The sequence below is a fragment of the Chanodichthys erythropterus genome, chromosome 11, assembly GCF_024489055.1.
Source record: "Chanodichthys erythropterus isolate Z2021 chromosome 11, ASM2448905v1, whole genome shotgun sequence".
Classification (NCBI taxonomy): domain Eukaryota; kingdom Metazoa; phylum Chordata; class Actinopteri; order Cypriniformes; family Xenocyprididae; genus Chanodichthys; species Chanodichthys erythropterus.
Genome location: NC_090231.1, coordinates 12328374 through 12356296, shown reverse-complemented (window position 1 = coordinate 12356296; position 27923 = coordinate 12328374). Strand labels below are relative to the sequence as shown.

Genomic DNA, 27923 nt, shown 5'->3' with positions numbered 1-27923 from the left:
AGGTGGGGCTTCTGAACAACAGGTTTAACCGGGACAAGTATGGATAAGCTGCTTGCAGTGAAAGACTCCTATTTAGTGTAAAAGGTAGTGTGGCTTTGATGACACGTGAGGCTAGAAACTAGAACACTCCCTGAAAAACGCTTCATCTAAAACTGGGATTGTATTCATTCATTTTGTCTGGTCGTTATAGAAACCAATGACTAGGCTATATGCTTAAAATAAGATATAATTTTTTTCAGTTATACCCAGGTACTTGGTCTCCTTAAACATAAATAATCTGCATTACTTAAGCATAATAAATAGTATTAATCTCTTTTGAAAACAGCCTGCTTGCTTTATTTATTGACGCACCGAAACCCGGAAATACAGTGCGTGAAGGGGGGTGGACCAACTGTGGCAAATTCAAGAGCGGAAAAAAAAAAGTTCTCCTGCGAAGTGCGAGCAAGTTTTAGTCACTCAAGGGAAACATACAAGGACATGGTGGTTGATGGGTGGAAGCACACATCGATGTATAAACTACGAATCTATGGACTAATAATAAATGTTAACGCGCATAATGGAACCTATAATGAAAGCGCGTTCTTGAGAATTTAGGAAGAGATGAGGCCATTATTAAAGGTATGTTTACTTAATTTTCTTTTACCTTTATTTTTGTATTTATATTATTGACGAATTATTATTAATTTATTTCTGCGACTCGTTGTTCAAGTGAATTGAATGAAAAACACAAACTTGGTTTAAACGATGCTTTTTTTTTTTTCTTTTTTTTTTTTTGCTTTCAGGCAACACCCGACTAATATTTATACCGAAACCATCCAATGGAAACGACTGGTTTAATTCATACTTTCTAAACGATTCCTGATGTTGTTAACACCATTGGTCTCACAGCGTTGGACTTTTACAGCATAAAGGAGATCTATACGGACACACACCTTGCAGGAAACTGTGGGGAATTAAAAAAAAAAAATTTGTTCGCATCAATTGTGTCGTTTTAAATTCTCAAAATGACTGTCAAACTGGACTTTGAAGAATGCTTGAAAGACTCCCCGCGATTCAGGTAAGCTCCTCCTTTTTAATATCACTGTGAAAATATTTAACAACACAAAATAATGTAAAAAAAAAGTAATACATACTGTCCATTAAATCTTTATACACGTATAATTTTAAAAAAGAAAGGTCACGTGCAGCACGTTAAAGTGATAAACTTGACTGTCATGTGCAAAAAGGATGACGTAGCAAGTTTCTTTAAGTAGTTCTAGGATCAGGTCAGTGGGTTCAGATGAGAGGTTTTGGCCCGAGCGTGCTTGATTAAAGCTGTTCTCAGATCAGCGTGAAATGTCTTCCAACGGTTAGTGTAGCGCGCGTCACTGGAAAGAATTTGCTTAGGTCCATATAGAAGGAATGAATGAGGCGATAATTAAGTGGCGCTGTGGAGAGAAGGGTGGCACATTTTTCATCATAATGGGACGTTTTTTTAACCATTCAAGCGAATATATAATACTATTGTCTAGAAAATAATTTGTTTAGATGACATTTTGTTATCAGGATAAAACCTTTTGGTTGTTTGTATGCGACTTGTGGATAAAAGTGTCTTTCTTTGTGGTTTGGCTCTAGATTTAGAGTGCATGGAAAATTTGAGTGCCATGTTTTAGTGGCTGCAGAGGGAGCAAAATCAGAGGGTGTAGTGAGTTAAAAAATGAGGTCATTTCCACTCAGAAATGTACTTGCATAAACACACACAATATCTCTTTTCATCTGTCATACGCGAATCTAAACATACAGAGCATGTGGAACTCATCTACACAGTCATGCATGGACACTTTTTAACCTTCAGATACAGAGAGCAACTGAAAAGAAAGAATTTCAAATAAGGTGTACAAAGGCCACTGACATAAACACATTCGAGGCCTAGTTTACTTCAGACTGCGGCTGTCTCTGGTTGCTAAGTAGTGGTGTGGTGGAGGAGCAGGAAGTGAGACGAGAGATACTGAAATGATAAACAGGAGACAGGAAGTGTGTTTTAGGGGCGGAAGGCTACGGAAGCTACAACTTTTTCTTCAACACACATTTTTGCACTAACAAATACGTACATTTTTGATGAGTGCACATCCGTATAAGCTGACAGTATACTTTAAAGCTGGAATACACTACACAACTTTTTAAAATCTGAACAAGGCATCATACACCCCTCAGAGCTGTTCATGCCCTCAGACTTAGAATTATACATTTCTACAACACTATTAACACTACAGTACATCGACAGAGGTCATGTGGTACACTGGTCAAGTCGGAGTTCCAAAGTCCCTTTAAGGCAAGTCATTTCACTTGGCGGCCATCTTTGAAATGCCTCTCAGGCAGCTATTTCAGTCATGCAAATACAGCTTTAATCTCTTTGAATGGGGAAACTTCAGATTCTCCAAAGCTGCTCACCAAGCTTATGATTAAATTTCCTATTTGAAATCATCAATGAAATCTGACAACAAAAATGTTGTTTCCTATGCTCAAATAGCATTAAAAAAGCTTTTTTCAGGCTAGACCAGCCAATGCGCATGTGCAGTCCCAAACACTGACTTTTTCAATAGCAACTGGAGCTTGGTAACGGCACCCGCAGTGATGCAATGACTTTACCAATCAGTGATTGACTCTATATAGAAGGCAGGACTTATTCTGTCATGTTGCATGTTGCATTATCTCACATTCATTCACTGCCCTCCATAAGTTTGGAAACACCCTAGAAAAGTGGGGTTTTGAACAAGATTGGCATGAATCTTTTTTAATTAGTGCTAATTTTGCACTGATAAGGGACAACACAAACTATGAAAACATATTTTATTACATAAACAGTTTATACTAGAAATAGAAAAAACTCAAATTAATCAAAATATCTACCATTAGCAGCTATCTGACCTAAACTGGGTTCTAATTGGTTCATTGTATTCTAAACTTAATTGGCAATCAATTGTTGAAGCTATTAAGGTGTGCTGAACCAAAAATCTTTTACAAACCTGGGCCAAGTTTAAACCAGTAACCAGGCATCACAGCTGGCAAAGGGGCATGTCTGACTTTGACATGTATATATTACCATTATTATGTAATCAAAAGGAAAATTATTATTGCTGGTCTTCAATGATAATGTCAAGTTACTTTAATGTATTTGCACCAAAATATGATAAGGATTTATGCTGATATTGTCCAAAACCACACTTTGCCAGGGGTGTTTCCAAACTTTTGGAGGGCAGTTTAAGTAATATAAGTGCACTATCTTTGTGTATATGAAGTCTTTGGGAGCTCTCAGAAAATTCAGAGTTTGTTGTAAGTTGTAATTACAAGTTCTATGAGGATGTGAACATTTTTACAAGCCAGAATCTCAAAATTATGGTAATTCCTACATATCGTGAATGCACAACGCACCTAAACTCATGCATTAACATGTGCCTTGTTCTGTGAAATTGGTCTACTACGACTGACCAAAATCGTCAGACTGTTTCTGACTTTCAGCGACTACCACCGACTCCCCCAGACTATATTATGGCAAATCTGGGCAAAAGTTGTGTTGTGTATTCCAGCCTTTACTTAGATAACACATAGTGTTACTTGGATGGTAAATGTGATAAAAAGTCAATTTATTTTATAATCTTTTTCTCAGTTACTGTTTATGTATTAATAATTAAATTTTGAGATTATAAACATAAGCATTATATTTCTATGTCTGTTTGTATGTGTGAAAAAGCAGGAAACTACAAAGAGCTGAGCTATTTTTCTGTGTGTTCTTTAAGAAAGTCTGAAAACACAGATAATCGAACAGTCACTGATATAAACTCATTGGAGTACACATATATGCACACAGTCACACGGCCCTAGCGAGTAAAATAATCATATTTAACCTGGTTATGTTTTGTGCAAAGTAAATGTAGTGTTTTTAAAGGGTTGAGCTAAGATGAATGGGATATCATTCTTTTTTGAGTTCTGTGTGTGAAAATGTGTGTGTTATGTTTCAATAGGGCAGAAATCGAGAAGGTGGAGGTCAACGTTAATGAACTGGAGACGAGACTTGAGAAGGTGAGGAAATGCTGAGAGACTCACTATTAGTGCATCATCATTATGACTAGTGCTCTCACTTACGACTAAACCACTATCTCTAGTTTTAAATGTCAGCACGTATCTCATTCCGTTCCAGACATTATTGGTACCTCAAACCCCGTGGCTTCTAGAGGAGACAAGTACTACTACTTTTCTAAATGCTCAGACTTATGATTTTTACCTTGCGCATAATAAAACAGATGATAAATGTCCCATAGGCTTATATTGATATAGAGACCAGATTATCATGGAGACTTGGGCCAGTATGCATCTGCCTAGCAGCATACAATCAACAATTCAAAACACAAGTGAATGTATAGCAACATCTTGCCGTCACTGTGGTGAGTTTTGCATGCACAAGAAGCCCCACTCCTACTCATTTTCTTCAGAAAGTGTAAAAAAAGCTTTGCTACCGTTTTAAACCATAACAGAACGGAGCCTTATATTTAGGCTTACACCACCATACAATAATATCCCAAATACTGCAGCGTTTATTGTTTTGATGGTCAAATGCTCAATTCCTTAATTTAAAAAAAAAGTCATTGTCCCTTTTTTTGTGAAGTGATATAATGTTATGCAGAGGAACTAGAAAGAGGAATTGCCAATTGAAAGGCTTTTAACCACAATCCAAGATAATTTCCCCTGAATTTATTAGACCAATCAGTTTCAAACCACAGAGACCTAATAGTCATCTCCATTTTTGCATGTTCAACTTTCTTTGGTGTGTAATGTTGCTCCAAAGGGAGTTCTTCTTAATATCAGTGTGCACTGTTTCTGATCTTCCTGAAACGCCTCCATTGTAGTCTTGAGTTTTCTTCCAGGAATGAACACGTCACAATATTCCTCATTTAAATAATTTCTGCCCAAGGCATACACAAAAAAGTAGTGTGTTATGGTAAGGGGCGTGACATTTCCAAAACACCGAACTGACCAATCGCAACATACTGATCAAAACATTTGCATAATGGTCTTCAATGGCCAATCAGAGCACATTGCGCTTTTCAGAAGGAGGGGCTTCATAGAGACGGGAACTAAACAGAGCTGTACTGACAGACTGGGAAAACAGGTGCTGCAACAGTGTCAAATTTGGTGTGTTCTTGAACATCCAAGCATGAAAACCTCTTCTAGTAGACATGAAAAACAAAATTAAGACTTTGTAAAAGGGCATAATAGGTCCTTTATAAATAACTGCTCACAAACTTTTTTATGTTATGAATAATATGACATTATAACATCCTGAAAAAAAATGTGTGTTTAGTTGGTGAAACAGTGCCACACTATGCTGGATGCAGGCCGTGCCTATTGCCTGAACAGCAAGAGCTTTGTAAATGGCCTTAAAGAGCTGGGACACCACTGTTCTGAGGACCGAACTATGGGGGTGAGTGCATCAACAGTCCTGTAACGGATTTTAAATTAGCATTGCTTACTGTACACAAGAAACCACACAGGGTTAGCCACGTGTGTTAACTGATACCTGTGATGGTAAATGAACATATGATCACCCAAAACAGCATCAAAACAAGAAGGAAGTGAAAAAATATGATTGTAAATTCCAGATCTGGACGGTAACATGCGTCTGTTTGATAGATTCTAGACAGATATGAGAAACAACGGCAATTACCAGTGTAGTGTAAAAAATAGGATGTGAAGATACAGTATTTGTACTTTCTCTGGTAGAGGTTTACCTCAGTTTGGAAACTGTTTGAAAGAAAGGTTTGAAAAATACTAATGTAAACGCTTACACAACACATGTCTGCCTAGACATAGCATGTACACTACCTTTAAAAAGTCACTTTTATTTATCAAAGATGCATTAAATTGATCAAAAGTGACAAAAAAGGCATTTCTAATGTTACAAAAGATTTCAAATAAATGCTGTTCTTTTGAACTTTCTATTCAAAGAATCCTGAAATAATAATGTCACGGTTTCCACAAAAATATTAAGCAGCACAACTGATTTCTACATTGATATTAAGAAAAGTTTCTGAGCATCAAATCAGATTTAGAATGATCATGTGACACTGAAAGCTAATGTAATGATGCTGAAATTTCAGCTTTACCTTCACAGGAATAAATTACATTTTAAAAGATATTGAATAGAGTCAAGTTATTAGTATTTCACAGTATTACTGTTTTTACTGTATTTTTGATCAAATGAACAGTCTTGGTTAGCATTAGAGACTTCTACAAAATCTTACTGACCTCAAACCATTGAACGGTAGAGCAAGTTTTTGCAAAATGAAAAAGGAAAGTTCCTGTGTAGCTATATGAGTTGAAAATGATTGAGAGTTTACAGAAGCATAACAGAGGCTGCGCTTCTTTCTTTCAGGAGTGTTTAGAAAAGTTTTCTAAAAAGCTGTCAGACATTGTTAGTGCTCAAGAGGTGAGTCAAGTTCTTCCTTTTTACTGTTACTGTTACTACTAGTAACCAATGTGCCAACTGAGGATGTGTTCCTGTTTTCACTTTTCTTTTGGCTTGTCTCCCATTCCTTGAATTGTGTTTCTCCAAACAGGAGGTGATTGAAACCACACAAAAGTCTGTAAAGTTGAAGTTACAGAATTTTGTGAAAGAGTAAGTTTTTCTTCCTCTGCCTCTTTACTAAGGCACATTTTCTTTTTTGTACCACTCTACCAATAATATGAAGCTGTCTGTAAACATATGCATGAATTCGACAATTGAGTACAGAGTAATCATAAATCTCATGCATTTTTCTGCAGTTCTTTATTAGAGGCCCTTCTGAGAGAATTGGTTGTAAAATTAATAATTCTAGGCAATTATTTACTCATTTTTTATCTCCCCCTAAGGGATGTGAAGCGTTTCAAGGATGTGCGGAAGGAGTTTGAGCGTAGCAGTGAGAACCTGGAGACGGCACTGAGCAGGAACGCTCAGGCACCCCGCGGGAAACAGCATGAGGTGGAAGAGGCCAGCAATAACCTACTGAATGCACGCAGAGCCTTCAGATCAGGGGCCCTGGACTATGTGCTGCAGGTAGAAACATACGATTATGCTTTATTTTAAGGTGTCCTTGTCTGAGTACTGAGTGATATTAATTAAGTACTTTACTACTGCGTTAGGGTTTGGTTTAGGGTTAGTTGCATGTAATTATGCAAAATTAATAGTTAATACTACAGTAAGTGCATGTAACGTGTAACAGGAACACTGTAAAATAAAGTGTTACCAAACATACTGTATACTTTCATATACAATAGAATGTATTTGGACACTTGAGTCACACTTAAAAGTCTAGATATCATTGCATTATTATACTAAAATATCAAACTGAGTGGTATTTATCTGAACATGCCTTTCAAGCAAATGTTTTATAAAAATCTTTTTTCAAACACTAAACATTGTGGCACTTTTTTGATTTTCATACACCACTTGTTTGCTGATTTTGGTTTGTTTATATATTTTTACTCTGTGATTTGTATCCAAATACTTTTATGGTACTGTATATACAGACTCATTCTCAAACACACTCACCTTGTTTCATGCATGGACATATGTACTCAATTCAGTATTGTCCCCTTTGGAATATTTGCTTTTGCTTGTATTATTATCATCATGAATCACCTTCTCTCTCTCTTTCTCTCTCTTCCTAATCTAGATTAATGTCATTGAGTCCAAGAAGAAAACTGAAATTCTCAATGCGGTATGTGTCATAATACAGAATGTATATGATTTATTAATAATTGGGAATCTTAATAAAGTGCCCCTATTATACTATTTGAAAGGTTCCTAATTTTGTTTTGGAGGTCTTTTGCAATAGGTTTACATGCATCCCAGGTCAAAAACACTTTTATTTTTCTCATAATACATTGCACATCACATCATTTCTCAAAGAGTCTGAAAACGGTTTGTTCGAAGTTTCAGTCTCTCTAAACCCTGCTTTCCGAGAGCCTACTCTGCTCTGATGCGATTGGTCTACGGCTTACAGAGCGTGTGACGGAAACCAAACGTACATTACCATATCTGAATGTCAGCTCCATCTTCCACTTAATACACAACAGTAACAATGGAGTCGGTTTTACCGTATCAATTCCAGCGCGAGTCCTCATCCCTTGGAAGTGCATAAAAGTGGATTTACTTTAGCAGTGCAGAAAACAGCATCTTCTCGATATGCCGACAACATGAACCAAACTCTTCCAGGCCTCAGCTACAACTACAGTGTTTGAGGGCGGATCAAAGTAGGCATCATTTTTGGGCAGCCATTGAAGACCATTATGCAAACAATGTTACATTGTTACATAGGTTTGTAACAGGAAGTGAGACTGGAATTACTGACAACTGGTTTCAGCAGTTCAGAGCTTTATTTGTCATGCACTTTGATCTTTAAAACTATGCAGACCTTTTACATGCACAAACAGATTGATTACACACTGCACAAAAAGCAATATTCGAAAACCATAATAGGGGCACTTTAAAATAATCAGTATTAAATGGTAACTTACTGTCACTTTTGCTTTTGTGTTCTGTGTAAATGTTTCAGATGCTTTCTCTTATGGAGGCCCAGGCTCAGTTCTTCAAACAGGGCTATCAGTCTCTCACTGAACTGGAAAACTACCGCAAACAGCTGAGTGATGAGGTAAGAAATCTATCTGTCTATCTGTCTGTCTGTCTATCTGTCTGTCTGTCTGTCTGTGTCATAAGAACGTAAAGCAGCTTGTGCACATGACTGAAAAGAGAGGAAGGAAGGAAAAGTGTGAAGTACCAAGTAGAACAAATGCATGTGTTGTTTGGAGAGGAAAACATCAAATTGATCATGTTGTAAAGAAAACAAAATGAAAAGTGAAATGTTTGGATTGAAAAAGAGGACAGAAGGTCTAATGACAGGAATGTGATGGTACATTCAGAGATCACATGATGGCCAATCATGACAGGAAGTTTTCTGCTAGAGTGAGCAACAACAGGAAACAGTATGTATCACACACTGGTTTGTGTGTGTTGGCACATACTTTCGTGCTCATAGAAGTGTAAAATTGCCTGAGAAATACCTCAACACTTTTTAAGAGTATAAACAAACACCAACTGCAGTTTGTGGGCTTAATTTCAATGCAAATTCTAAGATCTGCTAATATCTGCATACTGGCAAGTTATCTGAAATCAAATACTGCTCAAGTGAGGTTTAAAAGTTGTTGAAGATTCATATATTTGTGCAGAAATGTCTGGACAAAGCAAAAGACATGATGTTACTGAGGAACATGAAGTTGAAATGTAGAAGTTTTAGACAGGAAACTTACTCACCTTCTACTGGCCTGCGAAAACCACAAAACCTGCTCATAGCTTCCTGTAAGCACAGGAAATGGTGAAAAGCTTAGCAAAAATGTCAAGAGAGATCTCAAGAGCCTATTCATAGCAGTGAAGTTCTTTAGGGCACTATACAGATTAAAAATGGAAAAATAGAAACGCTGTCGGGGTATAGGGACAACTTAAATATATTAGATGTGGCTGGGACTGAGTTTTTACCAATATAATGATAGCGAATTAGAGACGAGCGGAAAAGGCAGTGTGACAGCATGGAGTGGAAAAGAGAGGGAGAAAGAACAGGAAATTCCGCAGAATATAGCAAGCGAAAGTTAAGAAGGTGATCTTCATGACCTCTTCTTGATAGTCAGGTCAGGAAGTTGAGCAAGTCCCAGCATATCTTACATCCTTTCTTATTCAGTTAAGCCCTGAGTGACATGCAATTTGACTCCTCACTAACTGCGGTCCAAAAACCCGCCACACCCCAGATAGACTACAATTATAGTAAACTTATCATCACAACTCTTGACAAGAAAAGTCACATAATAACTATATACAGCAGTGGGAATTTAGGCTGAGCCTCTGTGCATGTGTTTATAATTGTATGATATACAATTAAACTTCCATTCTGAGATCTAGTTAAATGGTCCAAACCTCAGTCTCAAAGTGTTTACATCTCTTCAGGATTTTTTGTCCTATCATGTGTCATACGTTCACATGCCCGTTTGTGATTGTCCGCTCAAATCTGATGTTTTGTGAGGTTGTTGCATGAGTTTTTAAATCTGGCCTGTAAAAGATACTTGTCTGAACAGGCAATGATATCCTGGCTGATTTGCATGCTTAAATAACCGTTGTAACACCCACAAAAATGTTAGAATATCATATAATATTTTGTTTTATGTATATGAATGTAAAAGAACGCAATACACTTATTAGCATTAACATTTTAACAAATTTAAACAAATTTGTGTACCTTTCTGTGTAGTAGTTCAATTGATTTATTTCTACATATAACCAGTCTGTGTTAATGTGAGTTATGTAATCAGATTACTTTTTAAGTAACTAGTAAAGTAATATATTAATTTTAAATCTACAGCAAAATATCTGAGATGATGGTTATTATAGTTCTAGACTAAATGTGAGCAGGCATTAACTCATCTCACTTGCACAAAACACATTCAGTATACCTCAAAATGAATAAAATTATAATAAAATTATGCAAACCTAAAATAACTATATTAAATTAGAGAAATATACTTAATGTATTTTATCTCACTTTATTAAGCAATGTCTTTGCTGAAGTAAGTTTGTTGAACTTTCTTCTCCTGCGTCCTGTTCTTCAATCCAGAATGGCAGCACAGCTGAAATGTTTGTTTGAGCTGCACCCTCTACTGTACAGGCGTGAATTCACATTTTCTTCAGCCTGAGGCTTATTCATTTCACTTTGTTGTGAAAGGGCCTTAACATATGCCAAAAATAGATTTTTTTTGTCATTAACAACAACAACAACAAAAAAGCCCAGATGAAAAAAATTAATGCAAAAGTAACATACCGTAACGCATTACTTTCCCTAAAAATAACTAAGTAACGCAATTAGTTACTTTTTAATGGAGTAATGCTATATGCTATATAACTTTTTCTAACACTGCATACTAAGTGTTAGAATTGAAAATATCAGTCACTGTGATTTTATCTATGACACTATCAACTAAAAACATCTGCAGGGGGGAAAACAGATTTGCTCTTGTAACTTTGATTTAGACACACATTTCTCCTCTTTTTTTTTTGAAGATTTTTTTTAAGTTTTAACATTTACAGTACATTCATCACCCCACCCCTTGACGGCATATATTTATATATAAATAATAACAATAAAAAAATAAAAAAATATATAATAACAAAAGTTCTGTCAGTTCAGAACTGACATTAAAGGAATTAGGTGTCCATGTTTGTTTAGTCCATAAATTATAATTTAACAAGAAAGGCTGAAAGTGAATGTGTAGCTACATTTCTCCTCTTTTTGACTAGTATACTCAACTGGTCCTGAATTCTGCAAGAGAGAAAAGGGACATGGAGCAGAGACTTGGTGCAGTCAAGAAAAAGGTAGTAAGACTCTCTCTCACACGCACCATTGTATCTTTACACAAAGACACTATACATGTATCTAAGGGAAGATATATTTGTGTGTCTGTCTTTAGGATGTGTCATATGATGACTCCATTATGGACTTCAGTCCAGATGCACCCAATGGCATCGCAATGGAAGGTTACCTGTACAAGAGAGCCAGCAATGCTTTCAAAACATGGAGCAGGTACAGCACTCTTCCAATATCTGCAGAGCAATTTGTGTTTTTAATTTATTAAACTAATCATAATTTAGTGGTTCTGTTAAGTTTAGTTTTTGGAGGTCTAATGGTCTATGGTTATGCATTTATTTTACCTTAAATTCTTTAGCTATATTTTTAAAGCTGTAATGAAGGGTAATTATTTTATTTCATGTGTAAGCAATGATGTGAATCTGTCTTATTCTTATATCTGTATTTTTTAATCTTTTAATTCAACAGAATTCAGTTTCACTCATTATTTGCAAATATTCTGCTTGAAACTAATCTTATATTTCATATCATTTTAATATTACATATTCCTTCGCATTTATATTATGCATAAAGCAGATGTATTTGCTCTTTTAACTGTTACCATTTTTTTTTTTCCATTGAGTGGGTTGAGTGTGATTTCAAAGGCTGTAGGTTCTGAGTTGAATTACAATCATATGTCTGATTGCATTATTAATACCTTACATGGCCATGATGTGTGTGTGTGTGTGTGTGTGTGTGTGTTCATACTGCAGGCGCTGGTTCTCCATTCAGAAGAACCAGCTTGTTTACCAAAAGAAACATAATGTAAGTGTCAGATTGTCTAACATAAGGATCACGTAGCAATAACCAATAAAAGTAATGCTACATCATTTTACACACACATATACTGATACTTCTACACAACCACAAATATTGGGCATTGGAAAGAATTTAGAGGCCATTTAAAAGGTTCCATTTTTTGATGACATTAGAAACATACACCGCACATGCAGACCACTTTTTTTTATTTAAAAAAGCTCTCTGTCTCTCTGTAACAGGAGCAGATAACTGTTGTTGTGGAGGACTTGCGGTTATGCACAGTGAAGCCCTGCAGTGAACAAGACAGACGATTCTGCTTTGAGGTTGTCTCTCCCTCCAAGTGAGTCTACGTTTGTGTGTGTGTGTGCACTAAACTGTCAGAACTGGCCTGTCATATTTATTTGTATTTTTGAGCATGCAACATTTTTCTGATTCTTGTCGTGTTTGGGTTCATGCTGCAATTTAACCGTAATCAGTCCTATAAATGCATTTAGGCAAGTCTGTACATAACCCATACTCCAAATGACAGGATGTGTGTGTGTGTGTTTGTGTAGGAGCTGTTTATTACAGGCTGATTCAGAGCGACAGCAGCAAAGTTGGATCAGCGCTGTCCAGAACAGCATCGCCTCAGCATTTCAGGACAGAAGAGATGACACTCTTAGCTCTGTACGTCACACACACACGTTTAACTGAATATCTAAGTGCAGACATTCCATCGAATTCTATGGATTTATATAAAACTACTTATTAATATATTATATTACTTATTATAGTAATCTAAAACTGTATTAATACTTACTAGAAATGTCAAAACTACAAAGTTAAAATAAAAAATAATGTAACGATGACAATCATTTTACAGTATTGTTAGTAGTGAATACCTGCTGTCTCGCTTTGCAGCATTCACATGCATATATGCACATATGCGCTGTGAATAATACCATCTTGCTGTGATGTGGCTACATGCCCCATTCAAATGTGCTTCTTGGTCAGAATGCCCTGAGACTTGGCAACACAGTTATTTTAATAGAATGTAAACTGGTGGGGCAAAGAAATCACATATATATTGCAAAATATTAAAACTATGTGTTAGGCGTTGCAAATGCAGTCAAAGAGACCTGCCACTGTCTAAATGGTCATCAATATTAATCAAACTACTCTATTAAGAGGTATTTATTTTGCTTATTTCTCACTGTTTACTTCAGTTTGTTCAGTAATGTTGTATTAAAGGGTTACTTCACCCAAAATTGAAAATGATCCCATAATTTACTCCACCCTAGGTGTATATGACTTTATTTTTTCAGCCAAACACAATCTGAGTTATTTAAAAAAAAAAAAAGCTTTATAATGGGAGTGAATGGGGCATTGTATTTTGAAGGCCAAAAAAGTGCATCCATCCATCATAAAAGTAATCCATACCGCTACAGGGTTAATAAAGGCCTTCTGAAGCAAAGCGATGGGTTTTTGTAAGAAAAATATCCATAATTAAAACTTAACAAACTATAATCACTGGCTTATGGTAATGACCGTCGAGTTCTGGTGGAAGAGTGACCCCTGACCCATCGTATGACATGGGATGTAAGAGTAGCGTAAGCTTAGGTGAAAGTAGACGCCTCTCACGGTTCAAACAAACAGGGCTGGGCAACAAACTCTAGCTCCTCTTCTGTTATATCAAAATCCTCTGACATTTCTCTTTAAAAATCCTCGTTTTAGACTTCTAGACTGGTTTTAGACTGGTGTTTGGTGTTTTATCACTCTTTCACTGGAACTAGGTTCATGTACGGCCATTACCGGAAGCTGGTGATTATAGTTCATTAAGTTTTAAATATGGATAATTTTCTTACAAAAACCCATCGCTTCACAGAAGGCCTTTATTAACCCCTGGATAGATGCATTTTTTGGGGCTTCAAAATCTCAGGTACCATTCACTTCCATTATAAAGCTTGGAAGAGCCAGGATATTTTTTAGTATAACTCTGATTGTGTTTGACTGGATGGCTGACTGGATTGTGATACACCTAGGATGGCTTTGAGGGTGAGTTAATTATGGGATAATTTTCTTTTTTTCTTCTTCTTCTTCTTTTTTTGGTACTTTTTTTTAAATAGTGTGTTCAGTAGTATATTCCTTTTTGTTATCAAAAATGGCCTCAAGAAACATGAAATATCAGTGGTATTATCAATTATTGAATTTTTGATATTGTGACAATCCAAATACAGAGTTTTGTGTAGCCAAACCTTCAGACTGACAGCAGAAGGTCTAGAATCCATCGCAGCTTTCATTGGCCAAAGATCGCCCTGACTGACATGTAAAGCAACCAATCACAGTTCATATTTAAGCGTGTTAAAATGTAACAATGTCCCTGTAATAACAGACAGGCTTGTAACTCCTGCCTGCCCTGGACATATTTAAAAGAGTCCTTGCCTTGAACTTTACATACTTCACATACTTCCAGAAAATCCAGTGTTTAGTTGATCCTGATAAGCGCTCATTGTCACATGATGCCTTTCTTCTTCCATGAGGGGGTTTTACGTCACGGTGGCTTTGTTTTTAGGTGGACCGTTAAAGAACGCAACACAAACGTCTCCCGGAAATCCTGCAGAATTCAACCTATAAGATGACGACTTCGAAACTCCAAAAGTGTTTCCTATTTTGTGTGCCATATGCATCAAACATTCAGCCAACGGTCCATGGGTGTGAAATCTGAAGCTGAGGCTAACCCCAACATTACCCCTACCTTTTAAAGAATGTTTATATTTTGAAATATAATATAAAATAATAACTTTTATTTATGTTGTTTTATTATATAATATGTAAATATTATATAATTCTTTATATAATTTATTTTTGAGGCCAATTTTTACTTTTAAAATTGAGCTCTTTCCTGCGACTTGTTGCGCTTAAATTGTCAAATACACACAAAATGATGTCAAAATGCCTGTCTTGGCAAGTATTCAGGTGAACACAGTCAGTTTTGTAACAAATAGTTGAGAAAGAAAATGCATGTTGTGTAATAGTACTTCTATATAATTTATTTTAGAGGACATTTTTTAGAACCAAAAAATTACTTCCTTTTTTCACCTGTTTCCAAACAGGATGTTTCCAAATCTGACCGCTTTGTTTTTAAATATAGCACATTTATAGTGCGTTTCATGAGTATAGGTGTGTTGAATCAAGCAGAATTTGCAAAAATTTTATTTGTGTGCGTTTAATAGAGAGATCGCTGTAGCTCAGTGTCTGCGGGAAGTGTGCGCCTGAGTTCAGGGGAGCAGGAAACGTCTGGTCGGGAGGCCCTGGAGGAGGTGCAGGCTATCTCAGGGAACGGACAGTGCTGTGACTGCGGGGAGCCTGGACCCGACTGGGCCTCTATTAATCTGGGCATCACACTGTGCATTACCTGCTCTGGCATACACAGGTAACACACATACACACACACACAACTATATATTATAACATATCATACGAACATGCATCTGAATTGGGTTTTGTGTTTGCAGGAGTTTAGGTGTCCACTTCTCAAAGGTACGGTCCCTTACGTTGGACTCATGGGAGCCAGAGCTCGTCAAAGTAAGAAAAGCATTTATATTTATATATGAAATAAACATGTTTTTAATTATGCACTTTGATTAGTCACACCCCTCTTTTTGTCCATTTCTGCTCTTTCCATCTATTTCTTCATCTGTATATTACTTCAGCTCATGTGTGAGTTAGGAAACACAGCCATTAACAAGATCTATGAGGCACGTATTGATGAGATCACAATCAAGAAGCCCCACCCCTCTAGTCCGAGGTACAGTAAATGCAGTGTACTAGATAATTGGCAGTTTTATATATGTGTATATATGTTTTATATACATCTGTGTCTGTGAGTGTGTATATGTGTGTACAATATGTATTAGTGTTGTCAAAAATATTGACATATTGACGATACTGAAATATCTGAAATGATTTCAGTTCTTTTCTGCAGTATCAATACACCAATACCAGCTGCGCATTCTCGCTCTCTCATCTGTCTGATGGCAAATTGACACACACCTGCCTCTCACTCACTGAAATCATTTGCTTCGTGTGATTAGTGTTACAGGGCCTGAATTTCGGAACAAGTGTTGCGCATAATTGTGCCGCGCACCAATCTCTATAAGTGGCGCACACATAAAGCCAACTCTCAAACTGCTCGCGAGAACCAAATTGAGTTCTTTCCTGCGACTTATTGCACTTAAAAGGTCAAATACACACAATATTACTGCTGCTGTCTGTCATTGTAATCAAAGAACAAAATACAGAGAAAATCACTTTTACCACTTTAATTGTAAGCATTAATCTGTAGTTAATTTTTACAATGAAGCATATCCATTTGATTACTTTATTTAATTTCTGTAGTATTTCTTACCCGAATACTACTGTTAGACTTACCTGAAAATCTTAAAGCCATATTTATTTAATTTATCTCTTTATTCTATTGTATTTATTTGTACTATTGTTGCAATTTGTTTATTTTTTATTATTTTGTTACTGTTTACTTGTCTTTTTTGTGAATTTAGTTGTACTGTGTGTAAGCTATTGCAACAAAATTACCCAAATTATCAAAAAATTATAAGATAAGATTAAAAATATCTATATGGCAGTATTCCCTGTGGTATCAAAAATGGTATAGAATATCAGTGTTTTTCAAGGTATCGCATCAAAGTTATAAATTCCAGTATCATCAGTCATGAAACTTCTGAGCAGCTGAAAAGCCAATTGGTCATTAAGTCATTCCGTTTTGATCTATCTACGTAACCTATTTATTCCTGACTTCGAATCGGATCAGTTCATTGCAGTGCACCATAGGATTTTTCTTGCCCTCCACCTTCCCCAGCACCACCTGTCTAGATATGCTCCCTATTTTTCCTTGAAGCAGCCTAAATTCACTTCAATGTTTTCATGTGCATTGTAGATGTATTTTCAATCATCCAGCAGCAGCGTAGCAGATGTAGTCCGCCAAGACCAAACTTATGTACATTCCATATATATTAATAAATGCTGTTTAAATTCATTCAGAGAGTTATCATGATTGAAATATAGGTTTGAGTGTTTTGCTGTGCTAATCATCATTAAAACCACAGAGTTTTGTTTAGAATATATATATATATATATATAAAATCAGTATATGTTTTCTCAGGCAGGATAAGGAGTCGTGGATTCGCTCTAAGTATGTAGAAAAGAAATTCATCCACAAACTCCCTGAGACTGGTCGAGGAACGGTCCTGCGGCGCTCCAGTGCCCGACGAAACCGAGCAACCACACAGGACAGACCGAGTACACGCCCTCCCATCAAGCCCAAACCCAACCGAGCCACTCTGCCACGACTCACAGGTACACAGACACATATGCCCAAAAAACTCATTATATGCTATAATTTACACATACACATGCAAAGTCATGCACCCAAGAACCAAGAGACTGTATTTTGTTTCTCTGCTACAGTTCAGCATAGAAATGCGCACACACCAGGGTTATTTTCAGATACTGCACTCAAAATAATACTAAGATGAAAACTATTGGTTTAAATATATATTCATAAACTGAAATGAAATAATTAATGCAAAGTAAATTAAAAACTAAAATGCAACTAAGTTAAAAATAGTGTTCGAAAAAATGAACTGACATGGAAAAATCTGACCTGTGTGTCTGTGTGGAGGAAGACAAACCCACATGCAGATGGCGATGAGATGCCAGTAAATTTACTGATACTGATAAAAGATTGACACAAATTATGACACAGCAGTGCACTTTTCATCGTCAGAAACAAACTTTCATGTAACTTGCAGTGATTTGATTGATCTCAGAGCATTTCATACATTGTTACTTTAAGTTAAGTAAATTTTGTGTTCTCTTGTATTTAAAGTGCCCCTATTCTGCTATTTTAAAGGTTCCTAATGTTGTTTTGGAGGTCAGCTGCAATAGATTTACATGAATCCAATGTCAAAAAACACTTTAATTTTGTCATAATATACATTGCACATCACCTCATTTCTCAGGTCTCAAAACAGTTTGTTTGAAGTTTCAGTCTCTCTAAACCCCTCCTTTCCGAGAGTCTACTCTGCTCTGTTTGGTCAGATGACCCAGTCTGTTGTGATTCATCTACTGCATACAGTGTGTTGATATTTGAATTTCAGCTCTGGAGGATTCCTCAGCATTTGCATACACATACAAACAGTAACAAAGACATTGTTTTTCCATATCAACATTAGCGTGAGTTCTCATCCTTTTGAAGTGCAGCAAAGTGAATTCACAGAATCGAAACCAGCGTCTTCTCGACATGTCTACAATACAAACCAAACTCTTCCAGGCCTCAGCTACAACTACAGTGTTTAAGGGTCAAAGTTGACGTCATTCATGGGCAGCCAATGAAGACCATATGCTGGCATTATGCAAATGTGTTACATTGTTACATAAGTTTGTAACAGGAAGTGAGACTGGAATTGCTGACGACTCATTTCTGCATTTCAGAATCAATTCTTTCTTTTAGAAGACAATAACTTTGTCTTTCACATTGATCTTTAAAACTTTGCAGACCTTTAACCTTCACAAACAGCTGTAGTACACACTGCATGAAAGGTAATATTTGAAAAAGCATAATAGGGGCACTTTAAAAGATTTGACTCAATGTAAATCAAATGTCACATGACATCTTAAACATTGCTGTTATTATAGTGATCAGTGCTCGTATTGCATTAGATTGCATTGCATCAAAAGTGTGTATTTTATCTGTTGCTTCCTCAACTGATTCCTTAAAGGTTTAGTTCACCCAAAAATTAAAATAATGTAATTTATTGCTCACCCTCATGCCATTCCACACCTGTAAGACCTTCGTTCATCTTCAGAACACAAATTAAGATATTTTTGTTGAAATCCGATGGCTCAGTGAGGCCTCCATAACCAGCAATGACATTTCCTCTCTCAAGATCCATTAATGTACTAAAAACACATTTAAATCAGTTCATGTGAGTACAGTGGTTCAATATCAATATTATAAAGTGACGAGAATATTTTTGGTGCACCAAAAAAGCAAAATAATGACTTATTTAGTGATGGCCGATTTCAAAACACTGGAAGCTTCGGAGTCTTACGATTCTTCTGTGTCGAATCATGATTCAGATCGTGTGTCAAACCGCCAAAAATGCTGAAATCAAGTGACTTTGGCATTCCGAACCGCTGATTCGATACACTGATTCATTATGCTCCGAAGCTTCTTGAAGTAGTGTTTTGAAATCGGCCATCACTATATGAGACATTATTTTGTTTTTTGTTTTTTTTGCATTCTGAAGATGAACGAAGGTCTTACGGGTGTGGAACAGCATGAGGGTGAGTAATAAATGACAGAATTTTCATTTTTGGGTGAACTAACCCTTTAACTATAATAACTAAACAGAAATATGTTCATAAAATTAAAAACTAAACTGCTACTATCAAAAATAAACCCAGACTAAACTGAAATGTATATTATATCTGAAAATAAAAACTGTAGTAAATTTTTGAAATGAAAATGTTTCTGTTCTAGTGTCTGTTCTAGTTTCTACTGATCTAATCAGTGGGCTGTTACTTGATGTTTCCCCTACAGGCCTGAGCCCAAGTGATATAATGAAGAACAACTCCAGCTCTCATAAAGGTTACACACACATACACACACACACACATGGATATGATATTCACACATCCATTTGACCACACAAACTCTTTACTGACTCTCTCTCTACCTATTGTACAGAGAATGATGAAGAGGAGGATCTGAGTGGTCTTCATCCCGGGGCTTTGCTGTATCGATCTGTGGCAATGCAGCATTTCCCTCTCATGGCAGACGCTCTGGCGCACGGTGCTGATGTCAACTGGGTCAATGTGGCTGAAGACAGCAGAACTCCACTAATACAAGCCGCTTTGGCTGTAAGTGTGTGTGTGTGAGAGTCCATTGTTCATGTTGTGAGTGTGTATTGCATGAGTATTACAGTGAATAATTACTGTGTATTTCTCTCTGCAGAATTCCTTGGCAGCCTGCGAGTTCCTTCTACAGAACGGCGCTAATGTTAACCAGGTGGACTCGGACGGGAGGGGACCACTACACCATGCTACCATACTGGGACATACAGGGTAAACAGACTTAGACACTAGGGCTGGATAAAAAATATAAATTTCCCGATTAATAGTGATCTTCATTTGAACAGTTATGTTCTTGATATCGATTCTTAAAATTCCAAGATCAATCTTTTACTCATTGCCAGTGTTTCCTGGAAAACTTTTCAACGGTGGCGCACCCTGCTGCTGAATCTGTGCTAACGCAGCTGAATCTACAGCTATGGCAAATAAGGCAGTTTACACCTGGTATTAAGATGCCTTTTGGTTGATCAGGTCACAAGTAGATGAGGGAAACACATACACGTTTACACCTGGTGTTTTAATCCGTCTCTTTTTGTCCACTTTTAACCACTTCTGTCCTGATTTTTTTCAAGGGGAGAGTCTATGGGTGGGTAATTGTATTGACATTCACATCTGTATTTAGCGTCGTCCACTTCTGATTGGATTGACAAAACGCTTATTAATACCAGGTGTAAACAGGGCCTAAGTCGTATTTTACTTGAGTTTGCAGTCTGTATTGAATGTGAATGCAAAATAATAGTATGATTTTTTGATTAGGTGTGTACAAAAACATACAGCACTACTATTGTAGTCTGATTCATGAGCAAATGACTCTTTTAAACTGGTTCTTTTTAGTGACTCAATTTGAATTTGAACTAAAATGTGCTTTTAATATACTATCTCTGTATTTAAAAAATGTGTTTAGTTACTACTTATAGTACATTTGAACCCATAGTGTACTACAAGTGGTAACTAAATATTTTTTAAATACAGAGATAGTATATTAAAAGCACATTTTAGTTCAAAATCATGGTGTCTCAAAATAGCACAGTTGAGTACACTTAGATGTTCTTAAGATTATCTTAAGTACTAAAGAAGAATTTTTAATATATTAAGTACAAAATTAGTGTGTGAAAATAGAGCACTTTAAGCACATTATAGAAGTGTACTTTTTTTCACCTGGGTAGAGAATTTTCATTTTTGTGTGAACTAACCCGTTAAGAAAGGTAAGTTAAAAGTATGTTCACACCTAGGACGATAACTATAATGATAAAGATATAGTTCTAAAATCATTCTGAATATAAAAGAATATGTTTACGTCCTCGGGCTGGGAATTATGCAATTCTATTGCAACACTATTGATGCCTAAATGAATTGCTTCAGTCAGTTGGCAAAGATGATGAGCAAACTCATACTCACATGTAGTGGGGTTAAGTAGAGTCACATTGGAAATCAGTTATTCAAATCTAATTTAAACCTGAAAACAAACAAAGCTGTAGGATTTTGACAAATAAAAATAAAATTACTGCTTCAGAAATATTTAAGGTTCAGTACTATTTCTGTTAACAATTAAATAAGCAAATTTTTAATTGATCAAGTCATGTTTGATCATCAAAGCTGTTATGAACTTTTCAAATATGGTTGTGTATTGGGGGGGGGGGACCTAAAAATGGCTCTTCATGACAAAATGGTTGCCGATCCCTGATTTAATGCATCTCTGTGCTGTCATAGGTTGGTGTGTCTGTTTCTTAAGAGAGGAGCGGACTACAACGCAAAAGACATCGAAGATAAGGACCCAATCGGCATAGCCATAGATAACGCCAACGCCGACATCGTCACGCTGTAAGTAGTCTTGGATAGATAGAGAGTATCGGCTGAAAAAGGCACTAATTCACTTACAGTACATTTGATGAAGTTCTTCCTGCTAATAACTTGATTAACATCTCTTCCACTGTTGTTTTCCTTCTAGACTCCGGATAGCCAAGATGAACAAGGAGATGCGGGAGATGGACGGCACTCCATCAGGTCATTCTGAGGGGCAGAGCTGTGGTGGTGGGGGGACTGGGTCTGTGATTGGACACACTAAGAAAAGCTTTCAAACCATTAAGAATCAGCTAAGTGGTCGGGCATCAGCTGGTCAGAATTAACCAGCTGTACATTTAGATGACATAACAGAGGAAAACTGAGTGTAACAGAGAATTAAAAAGGACGGTATGTGGATATGTGCACTTTGATAAAGCACTTTAAAACATACAGAAACACTGAATGTTAATAAATAGCACTATGTTTTAATAGCATATCATGGTTTTGTTGGGAACTCCAAAACTGTTACAATATTAGTTCACCGCTAACATTACCAAAGTTAGAGTATAACTTTGACACTAAAAGAAACACTGTGTAAAAGAATTGGACTTCATTTTAGTTCTTTTAGTACCTGTGGTAATGTTTTGATGAAATGTTGTATAGTATGTTTTATTAGATGGTATTAGTACTGTTTGTACTGAGGATGGTTTTGCATGATGTGTCATGTACTGTGACTATACTTCTACACAAATCTGATTTTGTTTGTATGGCTGGTGTTTATTCAGTTATTAGAAACCCCCTGAAGTGGAATGTACAGTGTTTTTCATTTTTAAGCTAGTATGGGTTTGATTTATTTAATGTCTGGTGAAACCCGATTAGGCATTGCAGTTTTGTTTATCATAATGTAAAGGATAAACTCAGCAGCCGGTCATTACAGTGCTTGCAAGATATCACCATGCTGAAATGTTTCATCATCTTTGCCTCCTTATTCTTTACAGTTTCTATCTATCTATCTATCTATCTATCTATCTATCTATCTATCTATCTATCTATCTATCTATCTATCTATCTATCTATCTATCTATCTATCTATCTATCTATCTCCCTTTCACTTTGTCTAATCATACCTTGCAAGCACTAGTATTTCCTTCAGAAATGCAGATGATTCAGCTGTTATGGGATTGGCATGGACATTTGGCATTGCATGGGGTATCTCCACCATTCTACCAACATGTTTACTATTAACCATCATTAAATGCATTAAATTAACTTCAGTTCCTGGTGATCATTTACACAGAACATTATGATCACTAATTTAATTACTTTCCAATATGAAAATTAATAGGATTCTGTTACTCTGAATCTGATACTCTTATTGCGGTGCCATATGTTTGCAGGTGTGCTTTTTTGTGGTGCTTATGCTTTTTGCATCTGTTGTTTTGCTGGTGGGGGCTTGTTTATGGCAGTTTGTCCATCTGTCTGTCTCTGTATACAAATCTGTTTTTGCTGTGCGTGTGTGTGTGTGTGTGTGTGTGTGTGTGTGTGTGCGCGCATGTCCTGAGACGGTTGGACAGGTGTCTACTGCTTGCAGTGTGTGTCCTCTGCACTGCGTGCTACAGGTAATCCTCTGCTACCGTACTTCCTCATGTATGCATAACAACTGCACTTATGTGCAATTACAAATCCAACTCTTCTCTTTTCTGGGTGCTGGTGTTGACATCAGGGCTGATTCAACCATCTTGTTAGACCTTGTTAAACTCTATTAGACTCCAGGTTTTCCTTCACATACACATGGGATATAATTTACACTCTCATACAGTATATGACTATTACAAACTTAGTCTTATTTGTTTTGGAAATAAAATGAAATGTGCTGTAGGATCATTCAAGTTTACACCTGTAACAAATATGTACAATATGCAAAAGAACCAAAAATGTGATGTTTTGCAGACTGTTTAAAGGGGCTATATGTAGAAGTCAGAAACCCTTGTTATTAGCGACACCGGTGGCCGTTGACTGAACTGCAGCCAGCAACTTGCTGCTCGCGTTCGCACACGTGCACAGTAATGTTCAAGAGACTGTACACGATTTCTTTGCCCCGATATACTCACAGCGAAGTTCTTTTTCGTTCTTTGCTTAGAAATGGAGAGAAAAAAGAAGTTTGAAATACCTTTTAGTGTTTTGACAAATATCCAGGCGCCATCCATATGTGGTGCGCACTTTCCTCTCGATCAACAAAATAAACACAAAAATAAAATGACAGCGGTGAGAAAATAGCAGTTAAGAAAGCATCTGTTCATAGCAATGCTGATATGTTTGCATGAGCTCTGAAATTGTAATAAAATTCTTTTTAAGACAAGTCATTTCACTCGGCGGCCATCTTTGAAACGCTTCTCGGGCATCCAAGTGCAGCTCCTATCTCTTTGAATGGGGAAACATCAAATTCTCTAAAGCTTTTTATCAAGCTTTCGACTAAATTTCATATTTGAAATCACCAATGAAACCTGACAACAACTGTGTCATAAATTTTATTTCTAAACGCTCGAATCATGACAAAAAAAAACTGTATTTTTCAGGCTGGATCAAGCTAATATGCATGCACAGTCCTAAATGTGCGCCCTTTGTGCCTCATTTCGGAGGTGCGTATCTGTCTGTTTCTATAGGAACCGGAGCTTCTAATGGCTGCTGCATGGACGCGATGAATTTCGATTGAAAAATCGGCGATTGGCTCTTATTTAGAAGGCGGGACTTATTCCGTTTTATTGCGCGTTGCTCTTCCATTCAAAATAATATGTAGTGATGATAGTGATTAGTATAAAGCTTATATTTGAGACTATAGAATATATAGATCTGGCTATGTGAGACTATAATTTGCATGAATCCCTTTTCTTTGCTTGACACATTGATATTAAGTACAGAATAGCTCTTTACATCAACGTAAGAGAGGCTCTCAGAAACATGCTTAAACATCACGTCCTTTTGATTTTCCTGCCAAAGATGTCGAGTCCCTCACATAAAAATTAGTCTACTACAGGCTTTCATAGGCAACCCCATAAAGTCGAGGAAGGTCTAGTCTTTTAAGTTTGGTTACAAGCTGTTCACACATTGGCAAATATAAAAAAGTGATTAATACATGAAAATGACATATAGCCCCTTTAAAGTTGTGCTGCTTATTCCAATGGCAATATTCTGCAAATAATAATTTGTTTTCTGTGTTTTTTTTTTTGTTTTTTTTTTCTCCTGTAGGTGATGATACCTATCATGACATCTTCAGGGATTTCTCCCAAATGGCTTCCAACAATCCAGAGAAGCTTAAGCGCCGTAGCGCTGACATGAAGTAAAGCACCTGACCACTAGATGTCAATGTTACACCAATATACACATATTGGCGCTCCAGTAGACATAATGAAGTTACCACTTTCTATGGCTTTTTTTTTTTTTTGCTGAAACATCACCCAGATGGCTTCCACAGTTAACACCTCTTATGAAATGCTGCTTCAGTTGGTTTTTCTGGTGCACATGATTTTGGGTCTAAACATCTGGGTTTTAGCATATTTATCCCAGTTTAGGCTTTAGGATGTCATTAATAATTTTTGCGGTTTCCAGTCTGTTATTTCTTCAGGCACAATCCTTATTCCTTTTGCATTGACCTTCTAATAGCCCAATAATTTATCATTTAAGCAAGTTTACATTCCAGATGTTATGAAAGCAACAAGTGGAACATAAAGCCAGACAGTAGTGATGGAGTGCATGTCTTCACGTTTCTCATTTAAATGGAAATGAATTTATCCTCATTCAAATGATTTTCAATGGACAAGTTGCTTTTCTTTTCTTTCGTTTTATTCACTATGTTGTGAGCCAGTGTTAATGCAACTTGAATGTAAATGTTACTTTGGGTGAGAGATGTGCTTGGTTCTCATGTACAGTGAGGAAAATAAGTATTTGAACACCCTGTTATTTTGCAAGTTCTCCCACTTAGAAATCATGGAGGGGTCTGAAATTGTCATCGTAGGTGCATGTCCACTGTGAGAGACATAATCTAAAAATAAAAAAAAAATCCAGAAATCACAATGTATGATTTTTTTAACTATTTATTTGTATGATGCAGCTGCAAATAAGTATTTGAACACCTGTCTATCAGCTAGAATTCTGACCCTCAAAGACCTGTTAGTCTGCCTTTAAAATGTCCACCTCCACTCCATTTATTATCCTAAATTAGATGCACCTGTTTGAGATCGTTAGCTGCATAAAGACACTTGTCCGTCCCATACAATCAGTAAGAATCCAACTACTAACATGGCCAAGACCAAAGAGCTGTCCAAAGACACTAGAGACAAAATTGTGGACCTCCACAAGGCTGGAAAGGGCTACGGGGAAATTGCCAAGCAGCTTGGTGAAAAAAGGTCCACTGTTGGAGCAATCATTAGAAAATGGAAGAAGCTAAACATGACTGTCAATCTCCCTCGGACTGGGGTTCCATGTAAGATTTCACCTCGTGGGGTCTCAATGATCCTAAGAAAGGTGAGAAATCAGCCCAGAACTACACGGGAGGAGCTGGTCAATGACCTGAAAAGAGTTGGGACCACCGTTTCCAAGGTTACTGTTGGTAATACACTAAGACGTCATGGTTTGAAATCATGCATGGCACGGAAGGTTCCCCTGCTTAAACCAGCACATGTCCAGGCCCGTCTTAAGTTTGCCAATGACCATTTGGATGATCCAGAGGAGTCATGGGAGAAAGTCATGTGGTCAGATGAGACCAAAATAGAACTTTTTGGTCATAATTCCACTAAACGTGTTTGGAGGAAGAAGAATGATGAGTACCATCCCAAGAACACCATCCCTACTGTGAAGCATGGGGGTGATAGCATCATGCTTTGGGGGTGTTTTTCTGCACATGGGACAGGGCGACTGCACTGTATTAAGGAGAGGATGACTGGGGCCATGTATTGCGAGATTTTGGGGAACAACCTCCTTCCCTCAGTTAGAGCATTGAAGATGGGTCGAGGCTGGGTCTTCCAACATGACAATGACCCGAAGCACACAGCCAGGATAACCAAGGAGTGGCTCTGTAAGAAGCATATCAAGGTTCTGGCATGGCCTAGCCAGTCTCCAGACCTAAACCCAATAGAGAATCTTTGGAGGGAGCTCAAACTCCGTGTTTCTCAGCGACAAGCCAGAAATCTGACTGATCTAGAGAAGATCTGTGTGGAGGAGTGGGCCAAAATCCCTCCTGCTGTGTGTGCAAACCTGGTGAAAAACTACAGGAAACGTTTGACCTCTGTAATTGCAAACAAAGGCTACTGTACCAAATGTTAACATTGATTTTCTCAGGTGTTCAAATACTTATTTGCAGCTGTATCATACAAATAAATAGTTTAAAAATCATACATTGTGATTTCTGGAAATTTTTTTTTTAGATTATGTCTCTCACAGTGGACATGCACCTATGATGACAATTTCAGACCCCTCCATGATTTCTAAGTGGGAGAACTTGCAAAATAGCAGGGTGTTCAAATACTTATTTTCCTCACTGTATATTTTTATTTCCATTTTCTTTTTTTTTTTTTTTTTTTTTTTACCAAAACAACAGATTTGAAATGGTTAATTGATTTGTTATGAGAGCATGCAGTGTACTAAGCAACATGTTTGAAATGAATTACCATGGAAATGGTAAAATATGTAGCTAATTAAATAAATGATTCATGACTTATCATGTGACTTGCATTTCTAAGCTACTGCTACTGGTTAACTAGGATGCAGAATTTTTGCAATGAAACACCATTTACAATTGCATAAATATAATACGCTGCCATTCAAATGTTTGGGGTCAGGAAGGTTTTTTTTGTTTTTTTTTTGCAAGGGCACATTATTGTTTAAAATGTGACAAAACATTTGTGACAAAAGATTTATATTTAAAATGTTTTTTTTTTTCTATTCATCAAAGAAAAAGTGATCAGAATAGTTTTTAACATTGGTAGTAATATGAAATATTTCTTGAGCAGCAAATCA

The 27923-nt window shown here is 36.7% G+C and overlaps 1 protein-coding gene across 4 annotated transcripts; it reads left to right on the top strand.

Annotated features, from left to right (window-relative positions):
- The first annotated feature begins 423 nt into the window (after window positions 1-423).
- Window positions 424-26206, top strand: acap1 (ArfGAP with coiled-coil, ankyrin repeat and PH domains 1). Of its 4 annotated transcripts, none has more exons than XR_010896494.1 (24): window positions 424-618; window positions 783-1057; window positions 4002-4059; window positions 5339-5458; window positions 6410-6463; window positions 6594-6652; window positions 6886-7069; window positions 7689-7733; window positions 8571-8666; window positions 11354-11428; window positions 11524-11636; window positions 12173-12224; window positions 12458-12558; window positions 12773-12884; window positions 15431-15630; window positions 15713-15782; window positions 15911-16005; window positions 17377-17570; window positions 19819-19866; window positions 19966-20138; window positions 20233-20342; window positions 21840-21950; window positions 22078-22319; window positions 25158-26206. XR_010896494.1 is itself a non-coding variant. In XM_067401721.1 (24 exons), the coding sequence occupies exons 2-24, from the start codon at window positions 1005-1007 to the stop codon at window positions 25250-25252; spliced, it is 2274 nt and encodes a 757-aa protein (XP_067257822.1). In that variant the 5' UTR covers window positions 425-618; window positions 783-1004; the 3' UTR covers window positions 25253-26206. The 4 variants fall into 4 exon arrangements, 2 of the variants coding, with proteins under 2 accessions (XP_067257821.1, XP_067257822.1); XR_010896493.1 differs by having other exon boundaries at window positions 22078-23530; XM_067401721.1 differs by having other exon boundaries at window positions 425-618; window positions 22078-22133.
- Window positions 26207-27923: the final 1717 nt, after the last annotated feature.